Raw genomic sequence first — 27,294 nt, 5'->3', positions numbered from 1 at the left:
AGTTTCAAGAATCCTAAAATTGCTCTAGTTAGAACCTTTGATTTTGATTCGGCGAACAATTTATTGTATAGTTCTACCTAGTAACGTTAAGGATTTATCCAGAACGATTGAGTAATCGAATAATTTAAATTGTCGTAAATCATAATACAAATACAGTTCAACATTCAAAAAGTTCAACATTTTAAAAGTGCCTCCGCAATGGTCGCGTACAGTAGGTTATGGGAAACTATTATTTGAATGAAACTCATAAATCTTGCACAGTATCACTGTGTTGTATTCTTGCCTTCGCAAAAGCTGCTTGGAATTTTCAATGCACTTAATCCGTATATTTATCGCCAGCGTTAAAAACCTGCTCCGCTATTTACTTTACGTGGCCACTGCGGAGGGACTTTTTGACTGCTCTGTATAAAAATAAAAATTTTAAAATTACTTTGAAAACGGTAACTGCACTGTATGGTGTTTTGTTTTATTTTGAAATAGTCTCAAAGTTACACCATTTTTTTTTTTTTTTATTCTGCAATGTCTTCTGTGTTACCCATCCAGAGCACTCCACAGTTTAGCAGGTGGTGCATCAGTAATAATAGTCCCTAGGAAACACAGTGCTCCGTGTTTAGTTAAATGGACTAAAATAATCGCATTTTTGTAATCAAACTACAAGTTACTCAAAGAATCATTACAGCCTTACTTTGTCAAGTGTTTTAAGTATACACAGTATCAAGTAGGTGTTGAGTATAAAGAGTAATTGTTGTAAAGGATAATGCTTTTTCATCAGTTTAATTATGTTTTTTTCCTAAATACAGTCAGGTGAATAAGTAATAACTTGTGGAGAAAAAAAACAAAACAAACATTTTGCTTTCTGCACTGGACATTTGATTTAAAGACTCATTCCCTGTAGTGCTTTATACTAATATAAATGTCGTTCTGTTTTCAAGCAAGACCTCGGTTTGTTAAAAAATCATTGCTTGAAAATAACTTCTGGCTTTGTTAATATTACTGACAAGGAGAGCCAGAACGTTCCTATCTGTTTAATTTGTAGTGACTTCAACTGCACTTGCAGAATTTTAAGTAACACACACTTAAAATTCATTGGGCAGCAAATTAAACCATCAGCTCCTCGGTCTGAGTTAAATGCATAGAAATGACTCATTAACTGTCCGATTATCCTATAATGCCACATCATAAACAATGGCTTATGCTCATCACCAGATGTTGCTCCGTTTTTTTTGCGAGATAACAGGTTCAATCATAGGCAGAAGGTGGCCTGCGACGCATGCGTACCCAGACGGATTTGATTAAAACATGCAATTCCAGAAAAGTCTTGCTCTCCGACTCATTATTTAAAAGCTCTCTCAATTCTAGAGCTGCGTCTTCATTATGATAGCAGCTGTTTAGCACCGATAATGCTTGCTCATTTGCCAGCAAGTCCCCCAATTTCCCTGCACCGATAATGGGTATCTTTCACAGAGGCGTGGATGGTGGGGTGCACTGTTCTCCGATTGCTCAAGGGATTACAAAGGTTAATCGCTAATTTGCGGCTTATTGTTGTTAAATAGTTAAGGACTCACAGCAACTGCTTTTGCTGGATATAAGCATGAAAAAGCCTGGCTGTGGATGGGATTTTCAGGTTTTTATTGACAGGTTTGATGCCTCCAACTTTCCTCCTATGTTCAGAAATGCTGAGAACTAGCAACATTTGCACAGAAAACCATGGAAATGTTAGCATAAACAAAGTAATGTGGAAATTCCTTCAGGTATGAACAGTTGTTTTTTTTTTTTTATTTTATTAACTCAGCATTTGGCAGACACCTTATCCAAAGCAACGTACAAAAGTGTTTTGAGGCCTCGATCAAGAAAATACATTCTGATACTGGTTTATTAGGTCTCCGGCTAAGAATACTTGGCTTAAACAGCCTACAAAATCAAACGATTTTTGGATCTGGTGCTTTTCATGAGCTGCAATTGATGTGGCAATCATTAAATGCTATGAAAAATGGCCTTGTTTATCCTAGGAGATGAATTGGCACTAAAATCTTAGCACTTTGTTTCACAGGTTGTCACATTCTATGTTCCAATACATAGCAAAGCTTGTTATAACGCCAGTCCAGCACTTTCACATCTGTCTCTATAATGTGTGACCAAAGAAAAGCATTGACGTGTGCTGTCTGGGTGTTGATTAGTGTAATCTGATAGATTGCAGCCTGGTAATAGCAGCCTGTGCCGTGTTTAGCAGTAAGCCTTAGCATTAATGTAGAATGTTGAGAGCCTACAGCTGAACCGGAGCACTTGTACTGTTAGATGAGGCTTATTTTTTTTTTATAGTATAAGAGCTGCTGCCAGTTCTGTAGAGATGGAGGAAGAGTGGATGCAGATGTTTGCCAGCTGGTGCCGTTCAGTGAGTTGGTTCTACATCGAGAAGTTCTCAGTAGTGCAGCCTGCTTTTCAGCAGTGTTTGAATGCCATCTGACCATATATTCAGATAGTAAGCATAATCAATATTTCAGGTTTATTATTTTATGAACTCAGTGTAAATGTATAAAGTACTAAAGTTTCATCCATACACATGTAGTCCACACTCTTTAAATATTTGAATTTGTTTGACCGGTTTTCGGTTGAAGATGTTTGTTATAGATAAAAAGAGCAAGAATGTGTATTTCTGCACATTAAATGCAATATACTAAAAGAAATTCAAACTTTTTGTACAGTATGTCATGGTTTGGATTACCGTGAAGTAATTGAACCAAATTTACTAGCATTTTCGGAGCACACTAATAGCATAAGAATAAAAAAAATATATTTAATCACGTACTGTACACGTAAACCTGTATTGCTATAATAATAATAATAATAATAATAATAATGAATGATGTTAGTTATTTATAATTAACATTTAGATCAGTTTAGTTTTCAGTTTAATTTTTAACACGCATATTCTGTTATTAAAAAATCCTAAATATTTGAAAACAATAAATTGTGGCACCCAATGTAACAAAGAATAGATTTTTCAGTTATAATTTCCCAAATATGCAGGTGGCACTAGTCTTCAAACAGCAGGTAACAATTTTCCATTTCAGCATTCTATTAGAGGTCAAGTTTGCAAGACCTCAATATCCGCTCTTAAAAATGTGTTCCGTGTAGAATCCTTTTAGAAAGCCACAGTAGAACCAGTAACCATTCGAATAACCTTTTTGAGGGACCTTTTTTGTAAGCGTGTTTGATGCGAATGTGAAGTTATTTGGAACTTCAGAAGCAGTGTTGAGTTTTTAATCAAGTTATGCTTTGCAGTTGTGCAGAAACCTTACCACGGTATTTTTTTTTCATAATTGAGCAATATAGCAATTGCACTGTGACTGAATAAGTGAAATAAGATTAGCACTGCTCAGCTGCTTGTGTGGTGGGGATGATGTACAGGCTGACTGCTTTACTGCTTGACCTCATCTCACACCAGTACACTGTGACCCACGACCACAGATGGCTTATTCTGTAGCTTACTATAGTCCTTCACACAGCTGTTCAGTTTCACTTCCAATCTCATGCTTGTGATTTCTGAGAAGGCATTGGGAAAATATGAGGCTTGAATGCGATTTAATAAAAAAGCGCCAAGAAGGAGCGCAGGGCCATCATGGAGGTATCTGTTTGCTTCTTTTTGAGTTAATTACAGGCTCATTTTTGATTCACTGAAACTTTTTGTTCTGAACTTATCCATCAATAGAAATTATAAAGATTATAATTCACTGTGTATAAAACTGCTGCATTAAAAATGTGTTTCGGGAGACATGTTTAAAAAAAAAATAACAGGCCATGGTTTCTGGTTGGAGGGGATGACTTTGTCTCGCCATTGTCAAGCACATTGAGACTAGCTGATCTTCAGCTCATGCATGTGGAAGAGTTTAGACAGTGCTTTCGTCAGTGTATGTTGCTTTGTCACAGAGCAGGTTATGAGCAGTGGTGTGTGACCAAGCTTTAAGCGGTGGCTTTAGCATTAGCCTTACGTTTTTTTAGCATTTTTACATATCCTTTTTTTTTTTTTTTTTATTATTATTATACTTTCTATTTTTTGTTGCCCACTTCTTTTATTACATAATTCTTTGTACCTTTTTTTGAATTTACTTTCTGCTAGCTTCTTTAAAAAAAAAATTTCCACCTTTGATCTTTTTCTTTCTCAGTGTTCACTTTGTAAAAGCACTTTGAGCTGCATTTTGTATGAAATGTGCTATATGCGTAAGGGATAATCCCTGGCTTGGTGAGTGTTATGCAGTTTTAATGCATGATGCAGACTTGAAGAACGACTTAGCGACAAGCAAAGGGTGGTCGCCCCTGTGGAGTGCATTAAAATTGTGTAACACAATGTTATGGTTATGTTTATAAGGCAGAGCATTAATTTAGTAGTGATTGGTAAACAGTCCGAAACAAGTAATTTGAACGCACGTCTTCCTGCCAGTCGGAATCAGCTATTCAGACAAAACATGGTATCATGTTATACAATATTTATTATATGTTCATACTATTGCTGGTATTATTAATACTAATGGTAATACTATTGTTATCATACTGTTATTTGTTCACCAATCTATTACAGGAAGCCATAAATATGAAATGACTTGACTTTGTTGAAAAAAGGCATCGGTCTGCAGAGAGCAATGCTCCAATCAATTTACTCTTACCATGAGAACAGACTGAGCACCAGGCAAGGCTGAGGCAATCCCAGGCTCTGTGTGTTTTGTGGTCAGAGCTGTAGACGACTAGGCTGCTCCTGGCAGACCTGCATGAGTCATCTGAGTCGAGCCTGAATCACAGCTACAGTGTTTTTCTACTTCAGACGTGCACATGACTGAGTGAAGACTAATCTACCATCATTACAAGATTTATCAGGGATTGACAAGAATTTTAAAATGACTTTGTCAACTTAGATTTATGCCGTGGGAAATAGTGTTGCTTAATGTGGATTCGACTGCTGGAGTGTTTTGTATTCTTAAATGCATTTCATGCATCAGCAGCAGTCCAGACCATCTCTGCTGGACAACAAAGAAATAAATAATGTAAGTTGGAGGACATGAAGTCATGAAGAATAATAGAGGAAATCATTTATTTTTTAAACCTTGAATTTCTCATAGCCTTTGATCTCAACACAATTGATTTTGAGTGTTGAAGAATTCACTTTGTTTCAGTAGCACGATTTTTCTTTTGATTGTTTTAATGGAAAAAGTAAAGGTTGCTGACGTTTTGGATTTGGGAAAAAAAAAAACACGAAATGAATAATGGGCATGGAACTCCTAGCTGTTGAAAGAGCAGCATGTGGGGGACTGTTCATGTGTATATGACTCATAACCTTTTAGCTCAGCTGTTTTTGGTCTTACTATTTCTAGTGTCCTGCTTTGCTCTTAGCGTTGCCTTCTGCACAATTTCATGAGGTGGGAGATGCTAAGTAGTTTAAATTGAAGTTTCTTTGGGCCAGGGTTGCAGTTGGTGAAATGAATGATGAACAATTTATTAAGAAGCCAAGCTTAAGAGTAAATAGATGAATCGATAGTAAATGAAGCGTAACCCACTGCATGCAGTTCATCAGGCTGTGGTTGTGGTTTCGAAATACAGGCCTGTCTCAAAAGTGCACTTGATTCTCACCTTAGACAGAATCACTCATCCACACCGACAAACAAGATTCGGGAAAAGCTTGCATATAATAGCTGTATAATGAAAAGGTCATGGCTATGAATAGCATGAAAGGGAGCGTAAGAGCATAAAAGGCTATTTTGCAGAAGATAAAAAGTAAATGGCATAAATGTCACCATTTAAAAGTATGCAAATGAAATTGTTCTAGCAGTTTGGAGTTCTTCACACTTGAATATTTATATTCGTGTTGAGAAATAATGTTTGTGATGGGAATCATTTGGTGTTTCTGTTTTAATAGCTAATTAAATTAACAATTAAAATGCAAAGGGATCTAGGAGATTCAATTGAGAATTAATGAGGGCAGTTAGGTGGCACGCACATTATTATACAGTGAATTAAACTAGCAAGTTAATTGAAGTAGATGTAGCCTTATATTATTAGTGTTTAGTCCTTTATTACATTTTAATGTCACTACAGATCACACTTGTGCTTCCATTAATTTTACACTTATTTTGTTAGAAGTCTCGGTCAAATTGCTTGTTTTGGACAGTTCAGATATGGTAAAGTTGGTTCCAATATGGTGCATTTAAGGTGGAATTGCGTGCCGTTGAAGTATGGAATGGTAGCCATGTTGGTTCAGTATTCCATTCACCCAAAACAGGTTTTTAACCTTCTCTGCTCTAAAACAATCCCAACCATTAAGCTTCCACCTACATGTTTGACTGGGGTGTGAGGCAGTCTGCTAACACCATCTTTCCTGTTCTCTGTCTTACATAAGTTCTTCTGTTAGAGCCAAAAATTTCACATTTGGACAAATTTTTCCACAGAATTTTATTCCAGTCATTCATTGTCAAAGTTGTCTGTGTTTTCTTTTTTTGCCATTTACCTAGTTTGTTGCATATAAACCAAAGGGACATGCATGTGTTTTGACAGGCACTATATATATCTAATAAACATCAAGTATATATTACATATAGTTCTTATCTTTCTATATCTTATTGTATGTTAACTTTATTTTGTAAATCTGTTATTGCCTCTGAGTTTTGGATGCATTCTGATAGCTTGTAATATGTTCATTCCTTGATTATTGAAATTTGCTCCCTCCACCATGCTTCACCATGTAAATATTTTAAATATTTAGTTTTTGCAAACATACTAATGTGTGCATTTAAGTGTTTGAGTGTTGCATATTAATGCATGTAAGGTGCTGGGTTACTAATCGGAATGTCAGGGGTTCAAGCCCCAGTATCGCCATGCACTTAAGCGCCATGCACCTTAATGGCCCTTGGGCAAGGCCCTTAACCCTCTGTGCTCCAGGGGGGCCATATAATGGCTGACCCTGCGCTCTGACTCCAGCTTCCAAGTAAGCTGGGATATACGAAGAAAGATTTTCACTGTGCTGTAATGTATTTGTGACAAATAAAGGCACCTCTTCTAAAACTTGCTAATTGCAGCACTGAGTAATTTTATGGCTACTGACTACTGTTTTTATTTAAAGATGTATTGTTTCCCCATGTGCTAATAATTGTATAACAGTCACTATTTGGACACGTCAGGGTCTAGAATTTTTTCAATTTTTCCATTCTTGCATGTTTTCACTTGTGAATGTGAAAGAAATGTAAGCAGGAGCACATTTTTAGTTTCAGACTGTAAAGCTGCAGTGGGTAGTATTTGTTTTTCTTTCTCTAAAGAGCTTAGAGTAAACTCATATGGGCCTGAAAGAACATGCAAAACTCTGTACATATGGTAACCTGAGCTAGAATCAAGCTGTGGAGTCTTGAAACTGAATCGAAAATAAAAATGTTCTTATTATACTTGTGCAACAAAGCAGTGTGTGTGTGTGTGTGTGTGTATATAAATATATAAATATTTTGTTTTAGACATTAGAGCTTTATAGTATAAAACGTCATTTGGCTGTGTGAACCAAAATTCAGTTGTAAGTTTACAGGTTAAGTGTTTAGATCTGTCCAAAAAAAAAGTTCAGTTTAAGATAGGTGAAGCTGTGATAGCACCCTGAAACTTTAGTTCACCTTATTACCAAGTAAATATTACAAAATTCGAGAAAACAGCAGGAATCGAAATAGTTTTTGGATATATGGTTTTTATGATTGGTATTACAGTGGAACCCGGTTATGTCGATGTCCTAGGGGGTCGCCAAAAAGCATCGAGGTACCGATGATCGAGATAAACGAAAATCAAAATGGCGGCAGTATACTAACGTGCTTGAAATTTCTTTATGTACATGATGTGCGTTAATAAATGAGAATGTGCATGCACGTGTTTTTGAAGGTTTTTTTTTACACAACAGCGTTGCCGCGATTTGTTTGATAAAGGCATGCTATAAAAATACATACAGTAAATGTTTATCTGTCAGGAATCCACCTGCTCAGCCCCCTTCAGCGTGTCAGGTGCTTTCTCGGCCGCTTTCTCTGAAGCTCCCAGCTTCAATCGCGCACATATGGTGCTCATTTATCATCATCATCAGCTCCTATTTAAACTTCCACACTCTCACTGTCCGTTATTGTTGGTATATGTTGGTTCACGGCGGTCGTTGTTATCGCGCATGCGTTTCCCGGTACGTGTCTTCTCACCGGCTGCTCTTTTCTTCCCAAAGCGCACCGCGCCCTTACTAACACTACGAACACTAGCAATAACTAACAGCAGAGATTCACCAGTATACAATACAACACCTGTAACATCTGTAAGGTTTGATTTTTCCGCCACTTCCGCGAGTTCTTCTGCGGCTGCACCGAGATAACCGACGTTAAATGGCAAATTTTCCCCTTGTGCTCGAGATATCAGGGTTCGGCGACATAAAAAAAAGTCGACATAACCGATAAAAAATGCTTAGAAAAAGCGAGAATTTGGCGGTTCCACTTCAAAAACGTCGACTTAATAGGGTTGTCGAGGTAACCGAGGGCGAGATAACCTGGTTCCAAAGTATTTGAAAATCCTGCTCAAGTGCATTTGTGAAACTGCTATATGCATGTATTCGAGTAGTCCATGGCGTCGATGCCCGATTCAAATCCCCTGCTCTCCACGGTTGTCTTCACTCTGACAATCACAGAAGGATGTCTGACCTCCTAAAGTAATTGTCACAGCTCATTTACCAAAGTACAGTTACAAAGACTTTAGTATTTGTATTTTAATTAATTTTTTAAGTGTAAATTATGCAATCAAGGGAAATGAGTAATTAACTGTCAGCCTCTTTATCTGTCTGTTTCTTTTTCCTCTTCTACTCTCTCTTGCACACACACACACACACACACACACACACATTCACTGAGGCCAGGGTGGGATCCCATTATCGTTGAGGCTTTTACAAACGGCATAGTTAATTAAAAGTTGAACCGATTTGACTTCCTACATTGGAGCCAATTAACTGTCCAGAAGCAGTAACTATTTCATGGATCTCCGAGGAAACATCTTCACTCTCACCTTTCATTACAAGAGGTAGAAGTAGAGAAACGAATGTCAGTGCATGTGCAGCACTTTCTAAAAGCATGGAATGAATAATCTGCTCGCGAAAAAAAGTTATAGAGTCTTGATAATTCGATTTTAGAAAATAATCTTCCTCCGTGGCTCATCCCTACACTCAGAGTTGCAAACATTCCGACCTGCACTGCTACCGCTAATTGTGGCTGATGCAGGAGCTGTAATGAAATAATGCCTTTTTCCAAGGAACAAGATTGGGTTGCTGTAGGAAGATTAAAAAAGAAAAGAACACATTAAGGGAAATGCAATTGTTATACAATTTCTTTCGAAAGAAGTTTGAACTCCACTGATTTAACAGGTTGAGAATAATTTAAGCTAAAAGTGGTATTTGTTTTGCTATATTATGCTGTCTGGGCACCAGGAAAGCTTAATTATAAGTGCATCACCAGGAAGGAAACAGGAAGCCCAGAGTGGAGAAATATGCAAAAATAATGATATGGTTAGGAAAGAAAGAGGGTAGGAGAATGAGAGGGTTTGGAGAATAAAAGCTGGGGAGGGTGTATACAGTATAAATAGCAGTAATGTCTAGTTTTCACAATACAAAGTGACATTATCTGTCAGTATAACCCAGATTAAGCTCACTATTTAAAACTGAGGTCTCCAGGATCTAAAACGGTACAAGAACCAGAATACATCATAGGTAATGGACCAATTACTCTTTTTTTTTTTTTTTTTTTTCTTTTCTTTTCTTCCTTTTTCTACCTCTTACGGTTGATCTTGATATGTTCCGAGCACAGGGTACTGGTTGTGTTGTTTGATTTATGTATCTTTTGTTTGAGGTTCAGCGGTCAAGACCGTACCCAGCACTAAAAGGATCGATTGTTGGACTGACAGGAAATGATTGGTAAAGCCCTCACAGATCAATACGGTGTCTCAGGTTTCTGCTCCTTCTCCGCTTCCTCCTCCTCCTGCAGCTTTGTTGAACACATTTTGGGATCAAGAGCTGAAATTAAATACAGCTTCTTTTTTACTCCAAGTATTCTTGACACAGCTGCTTATGTTTGGAGCTGCATATAAAAAAACCCAGTGTGTCCCAAAGTGACCCCCTTGTCAATGGAATTAAAGAAGACTCTAAGCAGAAGTTTGCATATATCTTTGTTTTTTAACTCTACATGTCATTCAAACAATGCCGGCTATTTTTCTAATTAGCTATTGGACTGAGTTAAAGTGTTCTCATCATAAAGTGTCCAGAGAAGAGAAAGGGTAATAAAAGTGTGCTATTGGGAAAGCAACCTCTTTTGCTCTTATCTCCCATAAAAACTTCAGTCACTTTTACAGGGCCATGAAAATGGTTTGCACTGCTGGAAGGGGTAAAATAGCATGACTTATTCATGCAGATACTGAAACAAGTGTGATATAAGAAGGGAACAGGGATTTAAATTAGTCAAATAAGCTCTTGTTGTGTCTAGAATATTTGATTTTAAAGCCTGATAGGATTTACAATTCTCACATTGTGAATTATTTTTTTCTTTATGGAGTCAAAACGAGACTGAATTTATTTCCTTCACTCATCACTGTCATCGGAGGAAAAGTTGATATTTTCTGCATTGTTAGTTTAATAGAGTAGTACAGTTGATTTTGCAGATACATCTTGCAACAAGTAATGAAACATAACTTGGCATTATGAAATCTAGATTGGATATGAGGCCTAGACCTGTGCAAGCGCCTTTTGAAACATAATTCAGACCCTTGTGTATGGTTAATCAAGCTGTTTCATTAAATTGAATAGCTACATTTGTCAGATTGAATTGCTTAAAATGAAACATATGCCCACTTTAGTAGGAGCATTTGTGCAATTTCCAATTAGCCAATCACATGGCAGCAACACATAGCATCATGCAGATGTTAATGCTAATGTTGAGGTTAATGTCCACATCAAACATAGGAATGTGGGGAGAAATTTGATTTCGATGACTTTGACCATGACACGGTTTTTGGTTTCAGATGCCCTGGTTTAAATATTTTAGAAGCAATTGATTTCTTGGAACTTTCTTACACAACAGTCTACAGTTTACACAAAATGGTACAAATCACACACTCTCGAAAAAACCAAAAATAATTATCAATAAAAATCCAATGAACCCCAGTGCTCAATCCAATCTGCTAACTCTAGTAATCACCTAGTAGATGAGAGGTCAGGGGAAGATGGTCACACTGGTACAGGTTAACAGGAAGTCTACATTAACATTAAAGAACAGTATTTACAACCATGGTTAGCAGAAACATATCAACATGTCAAACCTTGCAGTGGAAGTTTTTTCAACTGCAATAACATCAGGTTCCACTCCTGTCAGCCAGTTGAGGACAGGCTCACTTGAAATGGACAGCTTGTTTTGCAAAAGACCGATGCTTAGGTTTGATCAGCAGCATTCATTCAAGCGCCTGGTGCCAACAGTTTTGATCTAGTGATGTATAATCTTTTATTTGCACACATTTGGTCTCTTAATACCAGCTTAGCATGGTTTAAATGTCACATCTTATTTGAGTTCTTTTGCTGACCATGTGCATCTCTTTATGGATAATTTTACCCATCATATATCATGGCTATTTATGTTGCATCAGGTTCCATGATCTGTGAAATCAGTGTTCCTCAGTTAGATCAGATTCAAGCAAAACATATTTTGGATGTGGTAAAATGGGTGATTTGCAGGATATGTTTGCAGCTAACAAATCTGTAGCACTTTTGTGGTTATTATGATCTGAGTCATATTAGTAGTATAGTAAAAACTTCAACCAAATTTAACAAGCGGGAATAATCAGCTAAAACTCATCATTACTTCCTGTCTTATGATGGTGATGCAAGCAGAGTACATCATTTGTAGCCTCGATAAAATAAAGCTTTTACATAGAATAATGCATTCACTAAACTCTGCATTGAGCTGGTTTATTCGCAGGCAGCAAAGTCTGGAGTGTAGAAGCTGCTGTCTTGAGTGACTCTGTCATCACTGCACTGTTCCAGACATTTATGTAAATGTACAACAGCAGCACAATGCACTAACAGACTGTTAAGCAGACGCAACCACTCATTCTCCACTGTCTTTGACACTTCCTCTCGGACTCCCCATCCACCCCCTCCACTTTTCGATCCCCTCTCTCTCTATCTCTCTCACTTGCTCTCTCAGGCTCTGACTCTTCTTTCTGTCTTTCCTTTGCATCCCCCTCTCTGTCGAAAGTTCCATCATTCTTCCACACTCTTTCACAACTCCAGCCAGGATGGAGAAATAGAATGCTGTAGATCGTCATTATAGATAAAAGCCGTTGGTGTGATCTGCTTCTCTATCAGGAGTGAGATTACAGGTCTGCTGCAGGAAGTTTAGCTCTGATTGCTCTCTCCGCTTGGCGTGTGATGTTTCAAAGTAAACAGCCCTGAATAACACAGGTGCTGCTGGCATCTGACCTCTCGCTGAATATTTCTGTCCTACACACAGACGGATGCACATGGCATGCTTTATAAGATTACTATTCACTGCAGTTGAAGCAGATGTGTTAACAACAACAGACAGGTTCAGTGAAATTCAAGTAGTCATAGTTGGCCTTTTAATTAAGACTTTGCGTTAGAAGTAAGGACAAAAAAAACTATTAGCACTCAGGTGAAAGTTGGACTGTATACTGTGAGGTCTTACGTGTTAGCAAAATTATTACTAACCAGAAATAAATATGAAGTTGAAGCTTTTCTTATCTGTGCATAATGCATGTTTGATTTCACATCACATAACTGTGAATGTAGGAGTCTCCCAGATTTTAGGTGGTATATGTAGTGCAGTACTTTAATTCATGACACTTTACTATTCATTTAACATAAGTTTACATAAAACCTTTTTACTCAATTTCTACCCATACACCCAAATACAGCCTGTTTTTCAATTTACTTTACTAAAAAAACAATAGTCTGTGCACACCTTACCAGTGTCAAAACCGTAGCAAAATATCAAATGTCTTCTACACAATTCACAAAGGCATGATATGGGGCGTTCAGTTCTTCAAAGGGAAGACATTTGGGATATTTGAAATGTTTTTTTTTTATTTTTACTAGGGTGAAATTGGCAATACAAAAACTGTAAAGAAAACAAAGTAAATGTAAAACATTGCTGTTTAAAAATATTATATACCAGGAAAATAGGCCCCTGGTTTGATCTTGAACTATATAACTATACTTTACTATATAACAACTTTAGCTATATTTTCTACATTACTTTTTTTATGTCTCTGTGGGCATTTTGGGGGTTACCTAGTTTGTTCCTGGTTTTTCCTGGTTGGTTTTACTTTAGGTAGCTAGCTAGCTTAGCCAGTTCCTAAGTAATAACAAGGTGTATCGGTTTTGTTACATACATATGTACATGAAGTTTTGATTTTTGTTTCCAGTGCTCATTTTCACCCTGGTGCAGAGGAAGACACGCTGTTATAAGAAAGTACATTCTTTTCATGTTTATGTTGTGAGCTGCTTAGCAACTCTAGCTCTAATGTAGCTAGAGTCCAGTATTTTTCTCTGCCAAAATATGTACTCTTGGAAAGTATGGGATTTATCTCCAGCTGTATTAATAGAGCGATTGCACTGCTTGACAGTTAGTATCTCTAACAGATGGTTTCATGTAAATGCAGTCTGTTCTCAAGCACATTTTACCGCCATTGCTTGAAGTCTCACTAAACCTCAACTGAAATTTTGTTGCATATTGTGTTCCATCATCTTTTACAGTAAAAAAAAAAAAAAAACCTTTCTTTCGGTTCCTCCCATTAGGGGTCGCCACAGCGGATCATCCATATTCATGATCCGTATGGTCGATTTGGCACGTTTTTTTACGCTGGATGCCCTTCCTAACGCAACCCTCCCCATTTATCCGGGCTTGGGACCAGCACTAAGAGCGCACTGGCTTGTGCAACCCTAATGGCTGGGGTTGGTTCGAACCCGGGTCGCAGCGGTGAGAGCAGTGCATCCTAACCACTAGACCACCAGGGAACCTTCCATCTTCTTTTACAGTCATGTGCAAAAAAAAATAAAATAAAATAAATAAATAAATAAATAAATAAATAAATAAATAAAAATGGGTCAAACCTGTATGCAAATGTAAAATCATGACGATTAAATGTTTAAAGCAAAACTAACACAAAACGTACAACAGTACAAATGTTGTATTATAAATATATTTTAAATATCCTCAGATTATTTATTTTGTCATTTTTGATTATCCGCTATACCTAATGCAGCCCATCATTGGCCTAATGAGAAGTTCTTAAATGGAGCGAGGATTAATTGAGCATAGAGAGACACCATTTGTTTAATTCTCACTAATTTCCTGATTAGTTTATTGTTGTTAAGAACATTAAATGGTTAATATCGTTTACGTTCTGACTTTTCTTTCGACCAAGATTGTAGAAAGTGAACAAACCACATTTTAATGCTAAACTTTTCAAGTGATGCTTTTACTGAAGCACTGATTTAAATTTGTGATGTATGGAACTTAACTTGTATTCATTTTATTTTCCTACACACAGAGCCCCCTGAATCCAGCCTGCACTTGTGTGGTTTGTGCTGCTCTAAGAGTTCTTGAGTCAGCAATAAAGAGGCAAAGTTATAGTACCTTACTAAACGATCGGATAGATCCAATCAAACATTTAAGGTCTCCCTATCCATACGGCACAAAAAAAAGAGCTGGTTTTAGTTGAAAAAGAATTCATATATTATGAATGTGCTGGTGCCTAAGAGGGGGAAAGACGGTGGATAGGTAGAGGGAGCAGTTCACCGGGTCTATTTTAATTATAGATAGAGAGATGAATACCATAGTCTGCTGTGTAATTGCCTATTGATGTGCAAAAAAAAAAAATCTCATTACTTACTTGTGCGGAGTTCAGCATTACAAATTAAGTCGTTTTTTTTTTTCTTTCTTTTCTTAAAGGGAGGGAAAAACCTCCATGATCCAAATAAAGCCATAACAACCTACGCAAAATGTCTGGTTGCAGTGAACCATGATTTGCATGTTTTCCACACTGGTACTGGAGCCACTGTGGAGAACTTCTCCAATTTCCTTTTGTATTAAAAGGTTTTATCACCAAAAGGCAATTCACTGACATAATGCATTGAAGGAGTACACCGTAGCACTATGCATAAGGGTTCCATATGCTTTTGCTATTGTTATTGTCTTCTACAAGTCTCTGTCAATCATACAGCTTCTGATCCAATGGAACATGTTCAATGTAACCCTCTCGACAACACTGCGTTAGCGTCTGATCCCTTTGATCTGATTACTGTGCTCGGCACACAATCTAATCAAAAAGATGTGTGCTCATTTTAATGCAGCTACAACATCCGAATTCTCTTTGGAGATTTCTTTCTAAAGGATGATACGTCTGCTGCATACATCAGGACTGTGTTTATCCTACAGAGAGATCTAATTCGATTGCCAGCTTGTCCACCAAGTGAAAGGACAGTAAAAGCTAAGCAAACACAGATGTTTTTGTGCACGTTCATATAAATTTTTTCCCCCTAGCCTGATCCAACAGGAAGCTTGTGAAATTCATATGCTAGACACATTTCAGTGCCAGGTGTGAAACAGGCCTGATGTTTCTCAATTAAAAACACTTCCTGATTAATTGCATGAAATTCTTTGAGTCACATGGTAGGAGTAATGAAGAGAGATGTGTGTCTGCTATTCTTGTGCACCAAGAATGACATCTATTAATGTGAGGTTTACAGTGCATTTAATTGTATTAAAAATGTTCCCTAATTTCACTGGCAGAAATGTATCCAAAAATATAGCAAAATACCTCTACCTCATATGTCTAACGTTACTTATTCCGTCAAAAGAAAACAGCTTTTAAAACATAATTTGTATTATTAGTATTTGTTCAGATGCAGATGCCATCCCATACCACAAACCAGCATTTAGATACTCAATACACCATTAGGGGCTTTGTTATGGAAATCATGTGAGGAGGTTAATAATTGAATATGAAGTTTGCTGATCAGCAAAAAACAGCTGATCAGCATTTATATTTAATGTTGTATCAGAGCTAGCATTGACAACGCAGAATAATGTGTAGACATGTCTAAGTCTGTTAATCATAATGTGCCTCAACTGTCCACTTGTCTTAACAGCTGACTTTGTCTCCTTCGTCACATTAGGCGTCCTAACATTTCTAATAATGTCTTCTTTTTTTATTTTATTTTTATTTTTTTTATGTAAAAAGAGTATGATGGGAATTTGAAAATGAATACAGTCAAATAACGAAATGGGCATCGATGTACAATGTGTTTTTGTGTGAGTGTGTGTGTATATAGAAGCAAATTAGAAGTCTTTTCAATAACCATGCAAATGTTTTCAGTCAGAAGATGCACTAAAAAGATTCGTTTGCATAAAGTCTTCAAGTGGCCGCAATCCTCATTGGAAATCTGCATTATCTACGATGCTCACGTCGCTGACATCAATATACACTTACTGGGCCTGTTAGCCAAGTTAGTATCGGCACTGACAGTGATGAATTGCAAGCAGCTAGTCACTCCACATTTAGGAGTGTTTGCTGATGTGCAAGTATGTATAATGACAAATTAAAATTAGTGTGTATTTTTTTGCATGGGTCTTCATTGTGTGTGTGTCTGTGTGTGTAGTGGACCATGGTTATAGTTATTTAATAATTGTGTGCCTGCTCGTGTGTTTCATTAGAGAGAAATTTAGCATCATATTCTGCAATATAAGAAATTGGTTTGAAACTCCCACCCCAACACCAACACATTTTTTTTTTTTTTCCACATTCTCTAAATAACTAATACAAGTGGCCAGTCGTGACTGTTTGCTGATATCTGGGTCACTGGATTCTGAGAACAATAGGGTGCATGAACACGCTGTGAAGGGCGAATGTGAATCAGGGCAGATACGATCAAACACACACACCACATTTAGTGAGGAAATCATCTTTGTGAGCCTTTTATTGTTTTTGAGATCAGCCAAATCACTGGGAAAAAAAATAAAAATAACCCAAATGGTGTCCATGGTAACCACAACCCAGAATGGCAACTTTTATATTGGCTTTTGTTTTCTTGACGGTTACTTTAATATTATTTTAAGTGTTAAAAACAATTGATTTGATCAAAGTTCTCTATGTTTAATGCCAACGTTTCTCCCTTGTAACACTGGACTACTCATCTGATTTGGGTTTGAAGTGCTGCCTGGGTTCTGATTTATAATAAATGTAGGCAGAATTTGGGCAGACACAGAATTTTAGATTACTGTAGATTGCTATCTTTAAACCCTTGTATATCTAAATTACAACATGACCCCACTATTAAGGGACAACTAATAATCCTATTCTGGAAGTAGTTTTTGCATTCCCCCCCCCAACTGTATGCCCTTTAATAATAGATCTATTTGTAGTAATTGTCAAAAAAATTCTGAAAACAAAAACAAGCATATCAGTTTTTATATATATATTATAGTTTTATGTCTGCCTTTCTCTTTATAACGCTGTATAAAAAACATTTTGATATTGTGTAGGATATATCTTTACCTGTGCATTCCAGAAATAGCTTAATTTTGATCTATTTGTCGTTGCCACCAACTGTTCCATGCTTTTTGCAGCCAAAAAACAAAGAGCTAGCCTTCTGCCTGGTTTACCATTTCTTTCTAGGGCTATATTGCTTTGTTCAGGAGCCATTAAACATCACTCAGCTTCAGTTTTAAAGGGTTTTTTTATTTAATTTTTTTTGTCAAGGCTAACAATGATTAGTGTGCAAGGACACAGGACTAGAAGTAAATTTGTCATTTTCTCATTATAATTCAGTAAACACTGCACTCTAATTTAGTGTTTAATGTTTTCTTTCCAGGAACCAATCAGTGTCTTCATTAGAATTACCCAGTAGTAAGATGAACTTTAAAGACCTGAAGAAAAATATTATATGAGTGTGAAATAGATTTGTTTATTTATTTATTAATTGCTTAGTGCAGAGATCAGGGGGGTTGAACTGTTTTAGGATGGGGAAAAGCTTAAATCAACACCCACCAGGTGGTGCTACAGCTGTAAACTTCCTCCCAAGAGAATAAGATGTGATTAAAACTAGTGTTTAAGTACAGAGTGTTTTCACACCTGCCTCATAGACCCTTATACATAATCAAACACACTCATGTGCACCTTTTGTCTGACAGTGTTGAGTGTAATTGAAGTGGTGTTTTATAGCCCTACTTGCACTTTTTCCTAAATTAGGAAAAAAAGTAATTACCTGCTATAAAAGAGATGCATGCAAAATATAATCAGAAATGCAGATTTGTTTGGGAACAGTGGTTAAGATGCTTCCAGGAATATTTCCCCTCCGTTCTATGCCATTCTCAAATGTAAATATTCGTGGGTTTGGATCTCGGTGTTGTTTCAGCCTGGTTTCTTAAAAGAACCTTTCTTTCTGTAGCTCTGCAAGTTGATAGCATGTGTGTAATATTTAATCAATTTGACAACTCCCAATATAAACCAAACCTAGAGCTGACTAGGCTGGTGCGATATAAGTATTTAAATGTTTTTACATGATACTATATTGCCATGATACACAGTAAAATTCAGTGTATTATTAGATTGCACTGTTACCTTTATTACTGCCAACCTTTACTCATTTTACACAGGCGCTCTGGAATTTAGCATCAGCATATATTTGGAATGATTTATCACTTAAAAATGTGCCAAAAGTATAGCGTAACCCCCAGTTAAACAGGGAATGACCAGCATGTTATTCTGGATTTGCATTCATGTTATTTCCCAGACATGCCTTGCCAGAGAGACTTACATTTATTTTATTTTAAACAGTTTAACAATAGCTAGATAAGGGCCTTGCTCAAGTGCCTTGCAAAAGGCGAATTCAGTCAAATGTATTAGCACATTGATACGTCTGTATTCATTTTCTAATGTCCTTTGTCTAATCTCTTATTCTGTCAAGATTAATGGAAAATTATTTGGGTTTATTATAAAATCAATGTATGTTTGACTTGTTAAGGACATGTATATATTTAACATTAGTTAACTGTAATTATTCGGAATGTCACAGAACAATTTAATCTGTAAATGGTCCAAAAAAAAAAGAGCTAAAATGTAAAATACATTAAGACGTGTCTGATAACCCATTATATAAATGATGTAATGGTGCTGATTAGAATGGTTGAATGTCATTTTTATGCTTTGACTCGGTTAGCATTACAAATGATTCGAGCTGTAGATAAAGTGAAAAATGTTGACCATGTTGACACGGGACAACCAATTTGTCATCTGGCTTAGTTTTCATGGCCAGCAAGCAGCTCCTGACTACACCTCTACTAACATTCTTTACTCTGCTTAAACCTGAAGTGGCTTAGGGCCACATTATTGAATTTGAGTACAACAAATAGTTTAATCAATTAATATTGCACAAGTCTACAGCTATTTAGTGAGATGAGTGTGATATTGAAAGAACCATTGAGATGAGAGTTTACAAACTTTATTCACAAACTTTAAATCATCAAAATGCAAACAACCCATATTAGAATAGTAATATGAAAGTAAATTGAGCAACTTTGATGAAAACTAATAACTTAAGTAAAGAAAATTAGTGAATAAGTCTAGATACAGACTTCCTCTAAGGACAAAAGCCAAGTTCTTTGGGAAGAGCCTTTTTTGGAGGTTGTGGGGAAAGAGAAGCGGAGAGAAAAAGAATGTTATCACTGACGAGTAGGTGGTGAAGCTTCAATGGTCGCATTGTATGCTTTTGTCAAGGGCATGAACTTGATGGGATCAGCTAGAGGGAGCAGTGAAGCAATTTAGAGTGAGGCCTCTGTTTAAGTGTGCACTGCATCATAAAGGTGTGCGTATGCAGGAAATTAAGGGTATGACATGGATATGTGGGGAAAAAATGATCATTTCCTCAAAACATTGAAATATTCTGTAAGCGATAACATAATTATAGTCCTGTTTGTCACTGGAAAAACACCAAAGAAGAAAAAAATCAAAAACACACAAAATTCGAACTTTCTGCTTTTTTTTTTTTTAAATACAGTTAATTTTTAACTGCTTTTGGAAAAAAAAGGTCTTTTGATCCCTGCCTGGGTGCAATTAGATTTTAATAGGGAGCTGTAGTAATTATTTTATTTCCATCTACATCAGCTATGTATGTATTCTTACTTGCTCCCCTGTGTAAATTAGAACAAATTTCATCAGCTAAAATTAGATGCTGACAAGTAAATATGATTGTAAATAGTCAACTTATGCAAAACTCTCAATACATTCATACTTGCCATTGTGTACAAATTAGCATTTGTGTAACACACCATTCATGTTTGTGTTATCTGAACGAAGATTAGATTTTTCTTTTCAATCATGTCAACATTTAATTCAAGATGTCACATAGAGACCCTAATCCTGTCTAATTTACTTTGTTGTCATGTAGATGTACTGTTAAATTAGGCTTATAATAATGACTGACTTTGGCTTGGCTCTTTTTTTGTGTTTGTATAAATAGTATTTATATGGTATAAGGAAAGATATCAGAGTGGTGGTCTAGTGGTTAAGATGCAGCGCTCCCACCGCTGCGACCCGGGTTCGATTCCCGGTCAGGGAACTATCCCCAGCCACTCTTAGTGGCGGTCCCAAGCCCGGATAAATTGGGGAGGGTTGCGTTAGGAAGGGCATCCAGCGTAAAACATGTGCCAAATCAAACGTGCGGAGGATCCGCTGTGGCGACCCCTAACGGGAGAAGCCGAAAAGAAAGTTTTTATAAGGAAAGATATCAGAGTAAACAAATATAGCTTTATATCTGATAATCGATTGTAGCATGCTGTTCACTAGAGAAATAGAAGATAAAGAGCTTTATCCATGATGATGGTAAATGCTAAATTTATGAAAAGAGATGTTTGTTTGGCTCCTAAAGCTGAAGGAGTAAGGATAAGGTTTTAAGGAGAGGGGATATTTTGAAAATGATGGCATTAAACATGTGAGTGCACTCTGAGCGCCCCGGTAAAATCAACTTAAAAAGTGAGCTCAGCCGAAAAAGTAAATGTGCATGAGATTTCTCTGGATTGAAGGGCACATGTCAAGCAGAAATGGTTGAGGCAGGGTGGGAAGAGAAAGAGAGATGAAAGAGTGCACAAGAAAATGTCAGAGAGGACAGAGAAGGACAAAATGTTATGATGGAGGAATAAATGTCGAAAGGATTAAAGATGTGTGCGCTGTCTAGCTTAACTACATAATGTACCATTTGTGTAATGAGAAGAGTTCTGAGTTGATTTCAGTAGATTTCCAGCCATCTGTGGTCATAACTCAATGAGTGCAGTTTAGAGCAGCCTCAGTAGGTGGGAAGGATTCTTTAGTTCCTTCCTCTCTGGCTGTTCATACCGTGCAAGAGAAACTACAGGAATCATTCAGAGGAAAAAGTATTTTAGGGGGAGGACAGTAAACGAAAGTTCTTGAGAGTGCGCATTGTTATGAGCATAAGTAATGAGGGGCAAAACAGGATCAGGGAGGTGTGAGCTCCCAAAATCATGTTTTAGTTGGACATTACTAGAATTCTTGGCAGAAACAAACAAAAAAACTGATGGTGTTTGGGATATTTCTATATTGTATTCTATACTGTGTGAATTTTACTTATTATTATTCTTTTTTTATTTATTTTTTAATGATCGCATGATTACTGTCCTGTACAGTGTTCAGCAGAACATTATTATTATTTCCTCTTTGTCCATTATATGAATAATGGTCACTAAACTGTAGTGCAGACATTAATATTCTGATAAAGCCTCCTGCTCTAAAGTTGACTGTTAGGGCAAGTTCAGTGTATTACTCACTGAATTTATGTTTTATGCCAACAGCCTCTAAATGAGGCCTAATTTGGCTCTTCTCTAGAGGTGGGGATCTCTAAGGGTCTTAAGTATTTTAATTCCAGCACACTGTGCTAATCAGCTTCTTTATATATACATTACTGCATTATAATTTATAATATGACTGCTTTATACTAATAAAAATGTTCAAAACTAAAATTATGCCAGCCACTAAAGCCATTTAGGTTTGCGATCAAACGTGAAAGTGGATAGATCCAAATTTTAGCTTTTATTTACTAATATTTATATATACATATGTTTTAATCAAATAAGCATATGCGTTATATTTTCTGCCAGATTGCTAAAATTTAAGTGAATAAAAGTATAGGAACAGATATTTTAAAGCATCACCTTATTCTTGGTTGCATATTGATTGGTTGCATATCGTTAGGTTAGTAACCACATCAAGCCAGTATCCCACTGACATCCCCAAACTGTTGCATTATTCTTTTCATTATTGCTTTTCCAGGTTTATTCTGGAAAATAATCTTTTTTGTAGTTGATCTAAACGACAAAATTCTGATCCATCATCTCATAATTGTATAACAGTGTTTACTTAACTATAACAGTATTATAAAAATGGTATTTCCTGTAATTAATCATTTATTTACAACAGACAATCATGGGTATTATTGTATTGGTATACAAAACCATTGTTATACTCCATGTAGTGCACACACAAACACAGACTATTGTCAGAAGCGATTTTGGAATTTGGACCAACTAAATACCTGCACACTTATTTATGGTTCAATGAAGAAAATGTAAAATCTCGTGACATTTACAGTGACAAGAAATCATTATATAAGTGCATGATTCAAAGTAAATAGTCATAAGTAAACGCTTAATCATTTATCTTTCTCAAAATACAGGCCACTGCTTATGAATTTATTATTTTTCTTTTTTGGCATCACTGAAAAAATTTAATCTGCTATTTTCCCTCTTTTCTCAGTGTAGTGACTTTCAACTAACACGTACACCTTTGCTAATTCATTACTCACTATTACACACCAGTTAGACCATCTGTAGTAGCAGATACCAGGATTTATTAAGCTTAATATCTTTAATTTGATGGCCTGCTCCCTTTATGGAGAGAATGATTAGCTAATTATGTTCTTTGGGAGCAGATGTGACACAAATATAGATTTTTAAAGAGAGAAAATTAACTGGTGATTTTGCTGTAGTTCAGACTGATATCTGCAAGACGAACCCTGCAATTAATCCCCTGATTCACAACTCGCTTTTTTTGCCTATGCAAGTACGCTTACCGTATCATTTCTAAAGCGACAAATAGTACAGACTGAAATAAATATCTTGACATGAATAAGTGTACAGGGCCATGGTGAAGTGTTTTAAAATAGACGGAGAACTCATCTCTACTTCTGGCTGTTAGTATTGGGACTGGCAGTTCCTTTGCCATTGTATCACTGACAAGCTGGCAGCCATGTCACTGTGCGTCACCCTAGCATCACTTCTTCTCGCACATCTCTTCCAGTCCTCCTCCTCAGACACAGCTGAGTGTAGCCCGGGCTGAGGCAAGTGTCGAAAACATTGCACTAAAAGACATGCTTAAGGCAGTGAAGAGTCTAACCTCTTCAAAACAGCCGTGTGTGCCATTGAACAGATAATTAACTTAATTGCCGGTTTATTTGAGTTGGGGTGTAATGATCCAGCGTGCAATAACTGATGAAAGTGAGAACGGAACATCTGGTATGCCTAGGACTAAGGCAGCCTGCCGCTGTTGCTCAAAGTTGAAATCAAGGCATTTCTCTGGGAAAACAAAGCTGCTCAGTATTAGTGTGCACTAGAGCCGTGATGTTTAATCAGCTTTGAGTGTGGAATAAAAATACCATGAAAGTGACCTTTAACTAGGGGAATATTTTGACTTGGAGGTGCTGACTGTTTAGTCTAAACAGAAAAACTGTTGCTTTTTTTTTTCATTGTACAGGATTTGATAAAGCATAAAAAAGCAGATGTGGTAAATCCATATATTTGCATGCAAATGCTTGATTGTTAAACTGGTGAGCAGGCATTTTTCTTTAAGCTTATTTGCTCTCCCACTCCTGAATCTTTTTTTTTTCTTTTGGCCACAGTTCAGGCTTTGATTCAGCCCTGTCTTGAACTGTTTTGAATAAAAACCCGTTTAAGAGAGTAAGAAAAAAATGGTTTTCTCTGGTTGGAGCATAGGGTTGAAAGTTTTATTTTTTTTTCCCTCTCATTTAAAACTGTTTATAAATGTATTTCAGGACAAACGTAAAGTGTACTGATCTGAGAGAAAACCACAACAAGGTAATGTCATCTGGGGTGCTTTGGCCTTGTTGCTTTGGAAGTACTCCATGTTTTTTTTTTTTTCTTTTTTTTCCCTGGCATTTTCTATCAAGAACTGATTGTAACTGCTCCAGTAAATTTGAGCCAAATATTTTCATTCAGTAAAAACATGAAGAAAGGCTTTTGTATGCCTCCCATGGAACCTGTGCTTCTGTTATCTTGCTGATAACTTGTGAAAACACTGCTCTGATGGCCTTGTCTGCCAGATCAAAATGTATTTCTAATGTCTCCTTTCATTTTTTTTCTCCTCTTACTTTGGCAGATTTCTTGCAGACCAGAGGTTACCCATCCTCCTCTTTCTCCTGCCCATCCAAGATGGCTTGCCATGAGTGCCACTCCAAACTGCCAGCCTGACTGTGCCCTGACTCTGCCCTGACTCTGTGATCTCCCTGAGAATTTTCCCCCGTGCACTGCTACAACGCCGGCAATTACCATTCCCATCTGTTGGCTGCCCTTCTCCCTGCTGCTCTCCCTGTCCATGGCTGCCTTGTTGGGATCTGTGTTCCTCTTGGTCCTACAGACATATGCTGCCCCTCCAGATTTTATCCAGATGTGGCCAAGTGTGCCAACCTCAGGCCCTGGATATCTGGCTAATGAGACAGTCACACCCTCCCTAGTGCCCCCACCTGGCACTAGCAAGCACCTCCCTCACAGCATCATTATCGGTGTCCGTAAAGGTGGCACACGTGCTCTTCTGGAGATGCTGGACATTCACCCTGAAGTAGCAGCAGCAGCTACTGAAGTTCACTTCTTTGACTGGGATGAAAACTACGGCAAGGGCCTGGAGTGGTACCGTGACCTTATGCCATATTCATACCCTCACCAGATCACCATTGAAAAGACACCAGGCTACTTCACCTCACCTTCAGCTCCAGCCCGTATCCGTGCCATGAGCTCCTCGATCAAGCTCCTGCTCATTTTGAGAGACCCAGTTGAAAGAGTCATCTCTGATTACACTCAGGTGTACTTCAACCGGCTGGAGAATCACAAGCCTGTGCATGCCATAGAGGACATGCTGCTCAGGAACGGGGCTCTTAACACAAGGTACAAGGCTATTCAGCGTAGTCTCTATGATGTGTATATGAGAAACTGGCTCCTGCACTTCCCGCTGGACCAGATCCACATTGTGGATGGGGACACGCTGATTCATAACCCCTTGTCAGAGCTACAGAAGGTGGAGCATTTCCTGGAGCTGCCGCCACGGATAGTGGCCTCCAACTTTTACTTCAACCAGACCAAGGGCTTCTACTGTATCCGCAGCGATGGACGAGAAAGGTGCCTGCACGAATCCAAAGGGCGACCTCACCCTCCTGTGAACAGCACCGTTCTGGAGCAGCTTCGATCCTACTTCCGCCAGCACAACCACAATTTCTACCAGCTGGTCGGGCACACTTTTAACTGGGGCTAGTGCAAGGGGAATAGCTGAGCCTCTCCCAGGTTCCTTGCCAGTAGAAAAAAGTTCCTTGCCAACTAATAAAGTTATTGGCTGATTATCAGTAATATGTTGAGCAAGGGTGCAGATGGATGCCTTTGAAGTCGTATAGTGACTGGAGAATAACTTTGCAATGAGAAAATTGTAATCGTTAATAAAATACTTCAACAAAAGATTTATAAAATGAATATATACAGTGGGAGCACCCCAGAGCTTTGATCCTCTATACTATAAACAAGTTACTGAAGGAAGACTGAAGCAAGCATTTTTGTGAACTCATTGGGGCTTTTCTTTTTCTTCATTTAATATTCTTGTACTTGATAATAAATGGTTTTGTTTCCAAAATTGGAACTCTGATATTCAGTGTTCTTTTTAGCTTCTTCAGCTACCCACTTTATCCGCAGGTGTTTTTTGTGTGTGCTGTGTGTATGTGTGGGTGGGGGCAAGACAAAGATAGAGACACGCTATGGTATGCGTTTGAAAAATACCAGGGGTAGGAGATGAATATTATTCTCCAAAGCAGGTAGCCTGGAGCAATGCTTTAGAGGAACAGGAACCCTTAATAGGCTGAGACGTGGAAGTCAGTGCCTGCAGCCTCAAAATATGAATCATGAGAGTCAGCACAGATGTGCTTGCTGCACACATGATAAGGTACAAGGCTAGCTTGTTGCTATATGATATCAGACAGCTCTTTCTGAGCAGCAGTAAGTGAAGATGTTATTAACAACACTGAATTCATCCTTACACCTGAACTACTGACTCACTGAAACAGCCATTTTTGGTTTCAAACTATTCAAACTATTGTGTTTGTGTTTCAGGCCATCCATCATGCGTAATGGGTTGAAAAAACACATCTTGCTGTTGTAATTGAAAAAAGGATTTTGATGAAATGTAGCCACCGTGATTCAAATGTGTGAATAAAAGTACGACAAATGGTGTGAACTATTTTTAGCTCTGCAGGCTTGTGAACTTGTGAGAGCATGCTGTCTCGTGAAAGACGTTTGCTACGGCACCTTTTCTAACACCTCAGATTCTAGGAAGAATTTATCACTACGTTTGTATATACGTACACCACTGTTATGCTGTATGGCACTAACTTGTTATACTCTAGAAGACATCATGTAATTGAGTGCAAAGTCACAATGCACATTGCCTTTTTAGAAACCAATATCAGCTGATGGCCTAGAAGGATGCAATGTGATCTGACCACTCCACAGGTTGAGCACTCACCTAGAAAAGAGCATCCATTTCTTGCATTGACCTGTGATTTTGCAGTCGAGAGAGAGCCCTTTGGAAAACAGTAGGTATGACCAGAGGTGCAGTGGAGTCCACCTTTCACCAATCCATGTTGGTGATAGACACTCATTAAAGAGCATGCATGCTATTACCTACATTTGAAATGATGAAATATCGAACCATGTGGCAACCCTGTGTACCCTGAGTTGTATTAATATGTAAATCCTAAATTGCAGCTGTATAATTTTTGTAATTATATATTGATTGTTTTAATTCACCAAAGTCAGGAAAAGATTTAAAACTTTTAATCATGACCAACATGCCCTAAACTGTCACCTTTATAACCATGGTCTTTTATTTATTGTCAGATAACCCCTTTAAAAT

The 27,294-nt window shown here is 37.5% G+C and overlaps 1 protein-coding gene across 1 annotated transcript in view; it reads left to right on the top strand.

Moving 5' to 3' along the window:
• Window positions 1-26,019, top strand: part of hs3st1l1 (heparan sulfate (glucosamine) 3-O-sulfotransferase 1-like1) — a 37,904-nt gene extending 11,885 nt beyond the window's left edge. Inside the window, exon 2 of the mRNA XM_083538460.1 lies at window positions 24,505-26,019. Coding sequence (XP_083394586.1) covers window positions 24,721-25,650 — 930 coding nt within the window. The 5' untranslated portion in view covers window positions 24,505-24,720 and the 3' untranslated portion in view covers window positions 25,651-26,019. The remainder of the gene's footprint in view (window positions 1-24,504) is intronic.
• Window positions 26,020-27,294: the final 1,275 nt, after the last annotated feature.

This window comes from Silurus aristotelis, assembly GCF_946808225.1.
Source record: "Silurus aristotelis genome assembly, chromosome: 4".
Lineage (NCBI taxonomy): Eukaryota > Metazoa > Chordata > Actinopteri > Siluriformes > Siluridae > Silurus > Silurus aristotelis.
The sequence above is the reverse complement of the archived record's forward strand: the minus strand, read 5'-3'. Positions and strand labels throughout refer to the sequence as shown.